The sequence below is a fragment of the Portunus trituberculatus genome, chromosome 37 (genome assembly GCF_017591435.1).
Source record: "Portunus trituberculatus isolate SZX2019 chromosome 37, ASM1759143v1, whole genome shotgun sequence".
Classification (NCBI taxonomy): Eukaryota; Metazoa; Arthropoda; class Malacostraca; order Decapoda; family Portunidae; genus Portunus; species Portunus trituberculatus.
This window is the reverse complement of record NC_059291.1, coordinates 21724597-21739493: the sequence shown is the minus strand read 5'-3', so window position 1 is coordinate 21739493 and position 14897 is coordinate 21724597. Positions and strand designations below refer to the sequence as shown.

The 14897-nt window shown below is 42.1% G+C and overlaps 1 protein-coding gene across 7 annotated transcripts in view; it reads left to right on the top strand.

Moving 5' to 3' along the window:
• The first annotated feature begins 3419 nt into the window (after window positions 1–3419).
• The window catches only part of LOC123514392, an 87058-nt gene continuing 75580 nt past the window's right edge, over window positions 3420–14897 (top strand). The window contains exons 1-3 of one of the 7 annotated variants that reach the window (XM_045272291.1): window positions 3435–3714; window positions 12581–12714; window positions 13514–13779. In XM_045272291.1, the coding sequence (XP_045128226.1) occupies window positions 12712–12714; window positions 13514–13779 (269 nt within the window). In that variant the 5' untranslated portion in view covers window positions 3435–3714; window positions 12581–12711. Of the gene's footprint in view, window positions 3715–4076; window positions 5033–10212; window positions 10401–12580; window positions 12715–13513; window positions 13780–14897 lie in introns of those variants that run through there. The other 6 variants (XM_045272295.1, XM_045272292.1, XM_045272297.1 and 3 more) reach the window with 6 other exon arrangements.

The window sequence follows — 14897 nt, the reverse complement described above, 5'->3', positions numbered from 1 at the left end:
AGTCCCTCTTGGGCTGATGCAGTGAGTGAATATCAACACTGATACGGTGAGGGTTCCAGGCGGGTTGCAGCAGTGACATAACAATGTTAATACAAGCCTCGGCTACACCTACACTTGTCAGTACTCCCAAGATCTTCCTGAGGTATGGTGTTGTAGGAGTGCGAGGATCATGATACAGGGGGGTCAGTGATTCCTTTAGAGAGTCAGAGCCCATGCATAGCATCCGACTAATTGTCCAACAAGTAATTTCCTGTACCCTACACATAATACTCGGCAGATGCAGTTCAGCTCTGAGGACTTCAATCTGTGCAGTCCTGGAGCATCCCAAGATTATCCGCATGGCTTCATTCTGAACAAGCTCCAGGGGACGGAGTTGGGTGGCACTAAACTGTATTAAAACAGGGGCAGCATAATCAATAAGAGACCGTATGACAGATATATAGAACATTCTTAGGACTGGAATAATGCCCGCCCCCCGGCCCCTGTTGGCTAGCAGCCGAAGTGGTGCTAGCCGTGGCAGACAGAGGTCTCGACCATAGTGGACGGCTTGAAGAGACTTCCTAAAGCTCATCTGAACACCCAGGTACTTGTGTATGTGAGCTCTAGGGATGGGAATGTTATTTACAGTGGGCAGCCGAGAGACCTTCCCTTTAGCTTGAAATTTTGTTTTACATTCATTAATCCCTAGTTCCATTTGGACACACAACGCTGCCAGTTGTGACAAAGCAATCTGGAGAATCCTGGGTGTGGGGCATTGGAGGAGTATGTCATCAGCATAGATGAGGACCTGGGTGCCCTGCGGAAAGGAACAGCACGCAATTTTGTCCATTAAAACATTGAAAAGCATTGGACTAAGGACTCCACCCTGTGGTGTTCCAAGCTCAAAAACTTCCTCAGAGGAGACTGCACCTTGAAACCAAACCTGTGCTGTTCTATTGTACAAATAGTCCCTGATCCATCCTAATAATCTACCTTTGACACCTTTGAGGATGAGTTCCTCCATAATAACATCTTTGTTGTACCTGTCAAAGGCACCCTTGAGATCAATGAAAGCTCTGCAGGTAGCATCCTTATTTATAAGACACTCAATAAAACAATGACTTGTAGAGTGACCTTTTAGGAAGCCATGTACATTGCCAGAGAGTACATGGCCCACCTTGTATATAAGTCTGTTCAATATTACCCGTTCCATCATCTTACACAGACAGCTGGTGAGAGAAATAGGGTGAAAGGTGCCATCACCTTTGGGTATTGGGATGACGATGGCTGTTTTCCAAGAGCAGGGAAGCTTGCCTGCAGTGAAAGACATGTTAAATAAATCCAAGATAGGGTTGTCTACCTTTACCTCCAGGAGAGCATTGAGGATATCATAGGTGATGCCATCCTTGCCAGGAGCTGTTGACTTCCCCAACTTGACTGCCGAGAGGAGTTCGTCATGCGTGATAGGCACACAGGTGTCGTCCAGCAGAGGAACACTGTGGCAAAGCAACTCCATCCATCGTGGGCTTTGCTGATCAAGCGCCTCCTGGTGTTCCACAGGAAGGCCAGAGAAGGGTGAGGTTTCCTTCCACTGCAAGACGAGTTCTCGTGCCCTACCTGCAGGATCAGGGTCACACACCTGCCGTCTGGACTTGCCCCGGACGCTGTTGATATGGTGCCATACCTCCCGGAGGGACCGGGTCCTGCGCACCTTGTCCAGGAAGAACAATCAGTACTTCTTCCTTTCCTGCTGCCGCTGATCCGTGAGGTGTCGAGCCACGGTAATCATGGCATCCCGTGACTCTGTGTCTGCTGGGTTGAGCTGCCAACGTCTCTGGTAGGCACCGAGCGTCTGTTGGCAGTTCAGAATGAAAAGGATCGGTAGCGTAAGTCCAGCGGCGTGGAGCATGGGCCCTTGCTGGAACCCTTGGAGTCGCGATGAATCCCTCGATGGTGTGCAGGAGTCCGTCGTACAGTGCCTCTGCATCAGCAAAGGAGCCCTTCACGGCAGCGTACCACGCCACCACATGGACGACGAGGTCCGTCATCCTGGATGGTGTCACCGTCAAGCGCTTCCTGGGCACTGCCGGGGCGGACTGCACCGGGAGGGTCGTCTCCAGGGCGAAGTGGTGGCTCAGCAATGACATGACAAGATAAGTTTGGGCAGTATATATCGGCATATTGATGGTGTGTGAGAAGTATGAGAGACAGACATGAGATGATGCAAGTGATCTTGAGTGAATTAGGGCATAATAGGAATGAAGGAGTGGAGAAGACAGGAAGGGAATGGATGGTGTTACTGCTGGGACTGTGTAGACTGTAGAGAGACGAGTGAAAGGATGATGGAGGCTGTGAATGAGTAGCTGGAAAGAATGTGGCGAGCGAGGTGTAGGGACCATTAACGAAGAGAATGCTACTTTTTTTCTTGTTTTTGTGTGTTTTTTGTCCTCTCCTCTACAGGAGCAGCCGATCCAAAGGCCTGGCTCTGGAGCGATCCCGAACCAGGGTTGCCATTTGGTATTTTTCAATACCAAATTAGGGTAAATTTGGTATTGAAAAATCCATTTGGTATTAAAGCACCGTGACTGGTATTGGACATAGATTTGGTATTGAAAAGAAAGAAATTTGGTATTGAGCTAAAAAAAAAAAAACACACACACACACACACACAGTTCAACCTCCCCAGTAAACAGCTAGTAATTAATAGTTTAATCAATGTCTTTCATATCTAAGTTCAGGGTGAATTTTTACCTGTGCATCATCATTTTGTTTTCGTCACCCTGCAGACCCGAGACGCCAGGATTAGCATCATAAGTAGCGACCCACGACTATTTTTCACATCCTCCCAGGCCGTCCCTCCCTCTCATAACGTCCGGTTCTCACGCTTCTGTCTCGAGACGTGTACGTGTCTCTGTGTACTTGTAAGTGTATTTTTAAGTACTGATGACGAGGTCGCTGTGCGACTGATACAGGATAACCTAGATGGGCCCTGGTGGCCTTTTGTTATCCTATTATTTATGTTATGTTATGTTATGTTACAAGTCCAGCAGCGACAGACGCGTCTCCCCTGTCCCCTCCGGTCAGCGCCCTCAGCGGCCATTGCCAGTTGGTTCTTGGCTGTTAACTGGGTAGGTGTCAGCATGTCGAAGTGGAAAGGTTCTTATGAATCTGGTCGCACTTACCACGCCGAGTGGGAAAAAAGAATTTCCATGGGTAACAAAAGCAAAAGATGGCACTCAGCAGGCATGTATATAGCTGCCGAGGAGACAGACGGTGGCTTGGATGCTCTTCTTGACTAACCAAGTAAGTATATACTTTATTTCAACTAAAAGATTACGAAAACATGTTTTATCATTAGTTTGGTATTGAAAAAGTGAATCTGGTATTAAAAATGGAAGTATTTGGTATTAAGTCCCTGAGTAAATCTGGCAACCCTGTCCCGAACCACTTGTAGCATCAAGAGCAAGATCATGTAATTGCAGAACACTGGCGAAGAAGTGACACAAATTAAGTACTTGCTGCTCACGCAGTAAACTTCTACCTACGTCTGATCTAACTACCTTTGATGTGCTCACCTTATTGGAGGCAGTAAGCTCCAGCCATTAAAACATTGCCTCATTTGCAGCTCACTTTTAAAGACCCAGGAGGTTTTTCATCACTGGGATTTATCAAACCTCATAAGTTTGGATCTAGCGGCAGCCCAGGAAGTAGTTCTATCAGCTTAGTATTATAACGGTATGTGTGCACAATTTAACAGTTTCATAGTATCCCATTTGTAGTCATTACCTAACAATTGGAACAGCCTACCAGAGGCAGTAAAATATATGGTAAACCTACAGAGTTTCACCACCTTGCCTTCTCTGGACGAAACTATTTTTTTATGGTAGATTTCGGCTTGCTTTAATTAAAATACCACTTGTTTTTGGCGCAAATCAACCAATTTTTTTTTCAGCCCCGAAACATAATTTACATAAAAGAAACTTGTAAATTAATTAAAAACAAGCTGAAATCTACCAGAAAAAATTTGTTTCGTCCAGAAAAGAACCTAACCTAACGTAACCTAACTTAACCAAACCTAACCTAACCTAACCTAACCTAACCTAACCTAACTAAACCTAACCTCACTAAACCTAATCTAACCTAACCTAACCTAACCTAACTAAACCTAACCTCAGGGGCCGTCGTGATTGGTGGAAATAATTGTTTTTTTTTTTTTCATTGGCTGCCGCTTCAGTTTCAAAGAACAGAACCAATCAGCGTAAACAGTTAAGTGCATGCTCAGACAATGGTATGTCACGAAGCCCGCTGAGCTTGTGACCGCATGACACCATCAGTGTGCGGCAGGGTTTGATGTGGGAGGCTATTGTCACGGCTGATCACCAAAACACGCTTAAAATTTTAAAAATCTGTGTCGCCATTCAAAAAGATTGCACCTAGTATATATGGGGTTCAAATTACTCGTAATCAAGAGCTCTATCTCTTGAGGTGGGTAAAAAACATGTAGCTGATTGTGGTGAAACTCTGCAGTAATACCAAATTTATGACCATCAGTCTAGAGTTTGAAAGCAGTTACAGAAACCTGGAAGTCAGTATTATTGTACATTCTTACCCATGGAAAAGTGACAGTTCATATATGCCTTGGAAATTTATTGTAGTGCAGTTAGCAATTTTTAGTTTTATTCATCTTGAAGCAACACATTAAATCATCAGGTTAGGTTATGCTAAGTGAGGTTATGGTAACTTTAGATTGTAGAGTAAACTCTGCATTAGTCAGACCAATTGACAGGAAGGCTAAATTGAGTTACACTGAGGCATTTTTTTCACATTTTAAATGCTTGTTATCATGAACAGTTAAAATGGTCTATTTAGTACATTATGTACATAGGTATATGCTACATTCATGGCATGCCCACACACACACACACACACACACACACACACACACACACACACACACACAGTGGAAATTTATAAGATGGGAGATGGAGTAGAACTAGAAAAAGTAAAAAACGAAAAGGACTTGGGAGTGACGATGGAAGAAAACAATCAACCGGTAAGCCATATTGATAGAATTTTCAGAGAGACATATAATTTGCTAAGGAATATTGGATTAGCCTTTCACTACATGGGCAAAGAAATGATGAATAAATTGATAAGTACTATAATAAGACCCAGATTGGAATATGCAGGAATTGTGTGGACCCCCCATAAAAAGAAACACATAAGGAAGTTGGAGAGACTGCAAAAAATGGCTACAAGAATGGTTCCAGAATTTGAAGGGATGACATATGGGGAGAGACTTAAGGCTATGGATCTACCAACCCTAGAATAGAGAAGGGAGCGAGGGTATCTGATACAAGTTTATAAATTGATTAGCAGAATGGGTCAAGTGGATAATAAGAAACTGATCCTGAGAGAAGAATATGATATTCGAAGCACAAGATCGCATAGTAAAAAACTGAGGAAGGGATGATGTCTGAGAGATGTTTAGAAATATAGTTTCCTGCAAAAATGTGTTGAGACTTGGAACAGTTTGAGTGAGGAAGTGGTGTCAGCAAAGAGTGTGCATAGCTTTAAAGAAAAATTGGATAAGTGTAGATATGGAGACGGGGCCACACGAGCATAAAGCCCAGGCCCTGTAAAACTACAACTAGGTAAATACACACACACGGCACACCCACACACACACACACACACACACACACACACACGGTAGAGCCAGAGGACCGGGGTTCGATTCCCTGGCCGGGTGGAGATGTTTGGGTGTCTCCCCTTTCACGTGTAGCCCCTGTTCACCTAGCAGTGAGTAGGTACGGGATGTAAATCGAGGAGTTGTGACCTTGTTGTCCCGGTGTGTGGTGTGTGCCTGGTCTCAGGCCTATCCGAAGATCGGAAATAATGAGCTCTGAGCTCGTTCCGTAGGGTAACGTCTGGCTGTCTCGTCAGAGACTGTAGCAGATCAAACAGTAAACACACACACACACACACACACACACACACACACACACGGTACGGTATGGTACACAGAAGACGCGGTCGCTGAGCTCCGGAGAAATCATCCTTACTACTACTGTTGCCGTTGCCTAAGAGTAACTAAGGTGGGTAAGGAGCATGTAATGTTTGTCCCGTCTCCATATGTTAACTGTTGAGAAGCAAGTAATGTCCAGGGAAGGTGAATTTTAACTGTAATCTGCGTGGGAACCATCAGCTGGGAGTGTTTACATCTGCGCAACATGGCGGCCGCATATTCGGAAGAGAAATTAGACTTCACAGGCTTCCAAGGTACAATGGAAAAGAGCGTATATGTCAAGAAAATTCTGGAATTAGAAGGAAAAATTGAAAAACTATTTGAAAAGTATGGCGAACTGGAAAAGAGTCATAACAATGTGCTGAAAGAGTGCGCTGAAATGAAGACAGAAAATGCAGTACTGAAAGAGGAAGTTAAGTTAATTAAAGTGAATTGCAACAAATGTGGAGAATCTTTAGGAAAAGTGATGGAGAAGCAGGCTGAATGGAAAAAAAGTCAGGAAGTGGAAAGAAAGGAGGTAAATTACAAAGTTGCAAGTCTGGAAAAGGAAATCAAAGAGTCTGGGAGAAAACTTTGGGCCTTGCTGAAATTATAGATCAACAGATCATAGAAGAGAAGATTGCTGAGAAAGTTGTGAAGGTTATTAAGTCAAATGAGACATTGGTGAGGGAAACTGTAGACAAAAAGAGATGTGTGGTGATATTTGGTGTGGAGGAGGATAAGACACCGAGTAAAATGGAGAGAGAGAAAACATAAAAAGGTGATAAATAATATCATTAATGTGGTGCAGGAGGAGGAAAAGACCTAGTACAAGAAATAGAGGACTTCCATAGAATTGGAAAGTTCACAGGAGAAGGTATGAGGCCAATAAGAATCAAACTTAAGTCACAAAAGGATGTAGATGAATTGGTGGAGAAGTCATGGAGGCTAGCCCAGCAGGAAACAACAAGGAAGATTTGGTTGAGAAGAGATCTCGGTGAAAAGGAAAGAGAAATGTTAAATGAGTTGAGAAAGGAGGCTTTGAAAAAAATGAAGAGAGGACAGAAGAGGAGAAGAAAGAGTTTTTCTGGAGAATCTTGGATATGAGACTGAGGAAGTGGTTCATAACCCAGAAAAGTACAGTAAGAAAGGACTAAAGAAACTTACGTATGAGCGGAATGTAATGTATTCCAACATAAATGGAGTGATATCGGGATTTTAGAACTCAACGATTACTTGAGGGACAAGAACCCAGATATTGTGGGTCTTACTGAAACAAAACTGAGAGAGGAGAAGACCTGATGATGGTTGGAGAAGGAAATATAATGTTTGGAAAAGAAATAGAGTAGGTAAGATGGGAGGAGGAGTGATGTTGCTGGTTAAAAAGATATAAAGGTGGATCAAGTGAAAGAAGGTATGGGAAAGGCAGAAGTGCTAAAGATCAGAGCAGAAACTAATGAAGGAAAAAGAGGCACTACATAGTGGTGTACGTACCACCTAAGACAAATGCATGGTCAGTACAGGAATATGAAGAAATGATAAGTGATACAGGAACATGTCTGGAAGAAATGTTGGGTGGCTGTGAACGAACTATAATGATGGGAGATTTTAATTGTAAAGAGGTGTGTTGGGAGGACTGGTCAATGGAAGGATCAGAGACAACATGGGGAAATACACTATTGACACTGGCAATGGAAAATGTGTTAACTCAGTGGGTCAAAGAAGATACTAGGTTTGGAGGAGAGGGAGCATCGTCAAGACTGGACTTGGTCTTTAGTACAGAGCCAATGGTCATTGAGGAGATGAGGGTGGAGTGCCCTTTAGCAAAGAGTGATCATGCAGTTTTGGAGTTCAAGGTGATAGATGAAGAGAAATCTAGAAGAAATGAAGAATATAAAGTGGGAAGATGGAATTATGCCAAGACAGATTTTGGAAACCTAAAGAAATTCTTTCAAGAGACAAATTGGATGAAATTCAAGAGTGCTAAGGAGCAAATGAAAAGTGGAAGGAATTTATAAAAATATACAAAGAAGGTGAGAAAAATTTGTACCAATAAGACAACATAGAGAAGTTGGAAAGCAGGACTGGTTTAACGATAGATGTGAAAAGGCTAGAACAAGAAAAGAGGATGCATGGAAGAGGTGGAGAAGGAAAAGACGGATTAAGCAGTGGGAAAGTTACAAAAGAGCAAGAAATGAATATGTGTTGATTAGAAGAGAAGAAAGAAAGAAACAAGAAAAGGATATAATTGATAAATGTAAAGACCAACCAAGGCTTTTTACAGACATGTGAACAACAACATCAAAAATAGAGAAAGTATTGAAAGTTTAGAAGTAAATGGAGTATGCAGTGAGGATCCCAGGAAATGGCAGAGGCTATGAATGGATGCTTTCGGAAGGTATTCACAAAGGAGACTGCTTTTGACAAACCACTGGTAATGGAACAGAAAGGGATTATGAAGGAGTTTCAAGTAACTGTGGAGGAGATCAAGAATATGATGGGGAGTTTAGAAGTGAGAAAAGCTGTGGGACCTGATGGGGTATCAGGATGGATTTTAAGAGAATGCAGGAGCAACTGGCAGAAAAGTTTGTGAAGTAATTGATGCCTCATTAAGGGAAGGTGTAGTGCCCCAAGACTGGAAAAGAGCTAACATTGTCCCAATTTATAAATCAGGTAACAAGAGAGACCCATTGAACTATAGACCAGTGTCACTTACAAGTGTGGTAGCTAAGATGTGTGAGAGGGTGGTGAAGAATAGATGGACAGACTTCTTGGAGAAAATGACATACTTTGTGAGTGTCAATTTGGTTTTAGAAAGGGCGTTCATGCACGACAAACCTGATATGTTACTATTCGAGGGTGATAGATGTAATACAGGAAAGAGATGGTTGGGCTGATGGAATATATCTGGATTTAAAAAAGGCCTTTGATAAGGTACCACACCGGAGACTGATCTGGAAACTTGAAATGGTAGGAGGAGTGCATGGCAGTTTACTAAAATGGATGGAAGACTTTTGGTAGGAAGAGAAATGAGAACAATAATTAAGGACAGACCATCAGAATGGGGCTTGGTGGAGAGTGGAGTTCCACAGGGATCAGTGTTGGCACCAGTAATGTTTGCGGTCTACATAAATGACATGGTGGATGGGGTGTCCAGTTATGTGAGCCTATTTGCAGACGATGCAAAATTGTTAAGAAAAGTGAGATGTGACAAAGATTGCGAACTACTCCAGGAAGACTTGGACAGAATATGGAAATGGAGCTGTACATGGCAAATGGAGTTCAACACGACAAAATGCAAGAAATTAGAGTTTGGCAAGAGTGAAAGAAGAATCAGGAGTATGTACAAGATAGGAAATGAAGACATAAAACCAGTCATGAAGAAAAAGACCTTGGGGTGACAATTACCAATGACCTATCGCCAGAGAGACATATAAACAAAATAATTGGAGAAGTATTGAACTTATTGAGGAACATAAGAGTGGCGTCAGATATTTAGATGAAGAAATGATGAAGAAAATAATTACTGCAATGATAAGACCAAGGCTTGAATATGCAACAATACAGTGGGCTCCGAACTTAAAGAAACACATAAGGAAACTAGAGAAAGTACAGAGGGCTGCAACAAAAATGGTGCCTGACTTAAGAGATTTGACTTATGAAGACAGACTGAACAGAATGCAACTTCCGACCCTGGAAAACAGAAGAGAAAGGGGAGACCTGATAGCAATATACAGAGTGATGATTGGCATGGAAAAATGGATAGGGAAGATCTGTGTATGTGGAATGAAAGAATGTCGAGAGGGCATGGGAAAAAACTAAAATGGCCACTTATAGGAGAGATGTGAAAAATATAGCTTCCTCATAGAAGGGTGGAAGCATGGAATAGTTTAGACGTGGAAGTGGTCAACGCAAGGAATATTCATGATTTTAAGAAAAGCTGGACATTAGTAGATATGGAGACGGGACAGTACGAGCATAGCTCTTTTCCGTATGTTACAATTAGGTAAATACAATTAGGTAAATACACACACACACACACACACACACACACACACCGGGTGGAGATATTTGGGTGTGTCCTTTCACGTAGTGTTCACCTAGCAGTGAGTAGGTACGGGATGTAAATCGAGAAGTTGTGACCTTGTTGTCCCGGTGTGTGGTGTGTGCCTGGTCTCAGGCCTATCTGAAGATCGGAAATAATTAGCTCTGAGCTCTTTCCGTAGGGTATCGTCTGGCTGTCTCATCAGAGACTGCAGCAGATCAAACAGTGAATCAAACAGTGAATCACACACACCGCGTAGTGTAGTGGTTAGTACACTCAACTCACAATCAAGAGGGTCCGGGTTCGAGTCCTTGAGGCGGCGAGGGAAATGGGCAAGCCTCTTAATGTGTAGCCCCTGATCACCTAGCAGTAAGTAGGTATGGGATGTAATTTGAGAGGTTGTGGCCTCGCTTTCCCGGTGTGTGGAGTGTGTTGTGGTCTCAGTCCAACCCGAAGATCGGTCTATGAGCTCTGAGCTTGTTCCGTAATGGGGAAGACTGGCAGGGTGACCAGCAGGAAACCATGGTGAATTACACACACACACACACACACACACACACACACACACACACACACACACACACACACAGTCTATACATGACTTTAAGAGAAAATTAGACACTGAGATACAGAGACGGGACAACATGAGCATAGGCTTGTAAAATACAAGTAGGTAAATACACACACACACATGCACACACACACACACACACACACACACACACACACACACACACACACACACACACACACACACACACACACACACACACACACACACACACACACACACACACACACACACACACACACACACACACACACACACACACACACACACACTATAGACCTGTGTCTCTAACAAGTGTGGTTGGTAAGATTTGTGAGAGGGTGATAAAGAAATATTGGATACGGTTCCTGGAGGATCATAAGTTATTATCGAATCATCAATTTGGCTTTAGGAAAGGGAGGTCATGTGTAACAAATCTACTGAGCTTTTATTCAAGAGTGGTTGACAAAATACAAGAGAGAGAGGGATGGATGGACTGTGTATATTTGGATTTAAAGAAAGCTTTTGACAAGGTACCGCACATGAGACTGCTATGGAAATTAGAGATTTATGGAGGACTGAAGGGAAAAGTGTTAAAGTGGATGGAAAACTACTTGAGATGGAGGGAGATGAGAACGGTAATAAGGGATGCAAAGTCGGACTGGTTGGTGGTGGAGAGTGGAGTCCCACAAGGCTCAGTGCTGGCACCAATACTTTTCCTTGTATATATTAATGACATGCCAGAGGAGTAAACAGTTATATTAATTTGTTTATGGATGATGCGAAGTTGTGTAGGTGTGTGAAGAGTGAAGAAGATTGTGAAATTTTACAGGCAGATCTGGATAAGATTTGGGAGTGGAGCAAGAGGTGGAAAATGGAATTTAATCTGAGCAAAAGTCATGTGATTGAGATGGGGAAGAGTGGAAGATGGCCAAGAGGGTCATATAAGATGGGTGAAGAAGTAGTGTTGAAAAAGGTGGAAAAGGAAAAGGATTTGTGAGTGATAATACAAGACCATGGGCAGTTTGAGGCTCATATTGATAAGATGTTTGGAGAAATGTATAATTTGATAAGAAATATTGGATTAGCCTTCCATTATGTGGATAAAGATATGATGAAGAAATTAATTAGTACGGTAATTAGACCAAGATTGGAATATGCTGGAGTGGTTTGGTCCCCTTATAAAAAGAAGCATATAAGGAAGTTGGAGAGATTGCAGAGAATGGCAACAAAAATGGTTCCGGAATTGGCAGAAATGACCTATGAGGAGAGATTAAAAGAAATGAATTTGCTTACCTTGGAACAAAGAAGAGAAAGAGGAGATTTAATACAGGTTTATAAACTGTTGAACGGACTGGATGAAGTGGATAATGAGCAAATGATGTTGAGAGAGGAAAACTTAAATAGAACTACGAGATCGCATAGTAAAAAGATAGCCAAGGGAATATGCTTGAAGGATGTGAAGAAATATAGTTTCCCACAAAGATGTGTGGAGGTGTGGAATGGTTTGAGTGAGGAGGTGGTGTCAGCGAGGAGTGTGCATAGTTTTAAAGGAAAGTTGGATGTGTGTAGATATGGAGACGGGGCCACACGAGTATGATACCCAGGCCCTGTAAAATTACAACTAGGTGAATACAACTAGGTGAATACACACACACACACGCCATTGAAAAGATAGACAAGGAAGACCTGATGCAAGTGACAGAAGAGGACATGCAAAGAAGATAAGGAAGAGACAGTAGCTATGTAAAGGATAATGGAAAAAACAGTTTTCCACATAGAATGGTGGAAAAGTTGATTGCATTGAATGATGAAGTGGTTGCAGCACATAATGTACATAGCTTAAAAGAAAATTAGATACCTAAGTGGAGATATGGAGACAGGACACTATAAGCCCTGCTCGAACCCTGTACAGTACAACTAGGTAAATACACACACACACACGTGTCACACCCCTCTCATAGCCCTGTAATTTGTCTGCTTTTAATAACATTTTCAGCTTCCTTTACTGATGTGAAAGACGATACAGTCTTGCCCTGAGAAGCCATGGTATAATTACAAAGGCAACAGTAAGAGCTACAGAGCTGAGGAAGACTGCCACACACATCTTGGTCCCACCATGGTATTATCATGGTACATGTTCCCATCTCATGTCTTTAACAGCTCAGACAGCTCCTCAAATGACTCAGATGATATATTTTATCCAGTATATAAGCTGAATGGCTTAAGATTAATCAACAGGCAAATAAATGCCTAATGGTGTAGTTACTCAGGATAGAACACTGAAAAAAAAAGAAAGAAAAAAAAAGTGTTCAACCTATCTTATATCTAGTTTATTCAGGCCTGACTTAAGTCGTGTTTACTGTAGTTACGTTAGGGTGCTAGCTGCAAGATAATGGTCAAGATTTGGCTGAGTAGTGCAGCATCCTATTCTTTTTTGGTGGTAATAGTCAGAGTTTGGCTTTATAAAAAAAAAAAAAAAAAGGAAGTAGGGATGTGGGGGACTTTTTGATAAAAAAAGGTTAGCAGATTCATTCAAAACACACCAAAATCAAGAATAGATAGCTGAATAAGGAACTGGTAGATGTTTTCCCAAGGAGTTTAATATGGAAAGGCAAGGAGCAGAGAAGAGATGTTTTCTCCAGGGAGTGAGATGAAGTAGGTGTGAGGTCTCATGTGGATAGGGGAGAGAGAGAGAGAGAGAGAGAGAGTGTGAGGTCCCATGTAGAGTGAAGGGAGGAAGAGTGATAATAGATCCACATGTAGAACATGTGATGACTGATATGCAGTGTTATATTGTGCATTTTAGAACTGTAAGAATAAAAGCCATACTTGATATGATGCATATGAAAATCAGCCTTTACTTGTCAAGGTAAAGAGATAAGAAAAAGAAAAATTAAGAATAATGATTAACCTATGTCTGACCATACAGATGTTTTGTGCAGCAGTGAGACAGACCCAGTATCTGGTAGCTGCAAGAGCTGTGGGAGTTCGACACAGATCTGGTAATAACCGAAAAAACAAGATAATATGGGCCACTGGAGAGAGGAGTATTCCAAGTGACCAACCAGCTGCATGGTCCACTGGGGAGGTTAAGCATCCCCAGCATCTTGACTGTCCTCTTGGCAATAAAGATCTTTACCCAAAACCGATGCCAGATGGGGGTCTTCAGTATTTTGGCTTCCAGTATTATCCCAGGTAAAGTTAAGGATTAGTATTTAAGATGCTAATCTTGAAGAATATATTTACTTGAGAAAGATATTTTCATTCTAGAGTTTTACAGGTTAGGTTTGAAACGATGTTATTTATTGGGTTCATATACATATATATTGGATTGGAGAAATAGGACATGATATAGAATCCATGAGATTGTGATTGGAGGAGCCCAACTGAGATGACAGGGTAGCAGCATAAGCTGAAGGATTACCTCTAATCCTTCAGCTTATGTTGTTACCTTATCGTCTCCGTTGGGCTCCTCTAATCACAGTCTCATACCTGTATCTTGTCCTATTTCTCCAATCCCTCCTCAGGATCCCCCAAAGCAGAGGTGCCTCTGGTGTTTTGCATCTGTCAGTTGAGGGGACCTGAGGAGGTATTATGTGGATTTTGCCTGGAATGATTACTGTTTCCATGTCAGAGAACCATCTCTGTGTGCTGAATGCATAACAGAGGTGATAGTGTCTGGTATGGAGTGTACATTCCTTATTCTTTTTCTCAACCTAAACCTTCTAAACCTTGGTTTAACATAGCCTGTTCTCGTGCTATACATGATAAAGAGGTTGCCCACAAAAGATACTTAAGCCTTCTATCTCCTGAATCTCACGCACTTTATATTTCTGTCTGGAATCATGCCAAGTCTGTTCTTTAACTTGCCAAACACTCCTTCATAAATAGAAAATTTCAAAATCTTTCCAACTCTAGCTCCTCTCATGACTCTGGTATCTGGCCAAAAACATCTCCAACAACTTTACTTCCTCATCTTTCCCTCCTTTATTTCATCCTGGTGGCACCACTGCCATCTCATCTGTCTTCAAAGCTGAATTCTTCCCTCAAACCTTTGATAACAACTCCACCTTGTATGATTCTGGGCTTCTCCCTCCTTATCCTCCTCCCTCTGACTATTTCATGTCTTCAATCAAAATCCTTCATAATGATATTTTCCATGCCCTCACTGGCCTAAACCCTCAGAAAGCTTATGGACCTGATGGGGTCCCTACTATTGTTCTCCCCTCCTATTGTTTTCAGAAACTGTACTTCTGTGCTTGTACGTTGCCTGGTCAAACTCTTTCAACTATATATATATATATATATATATA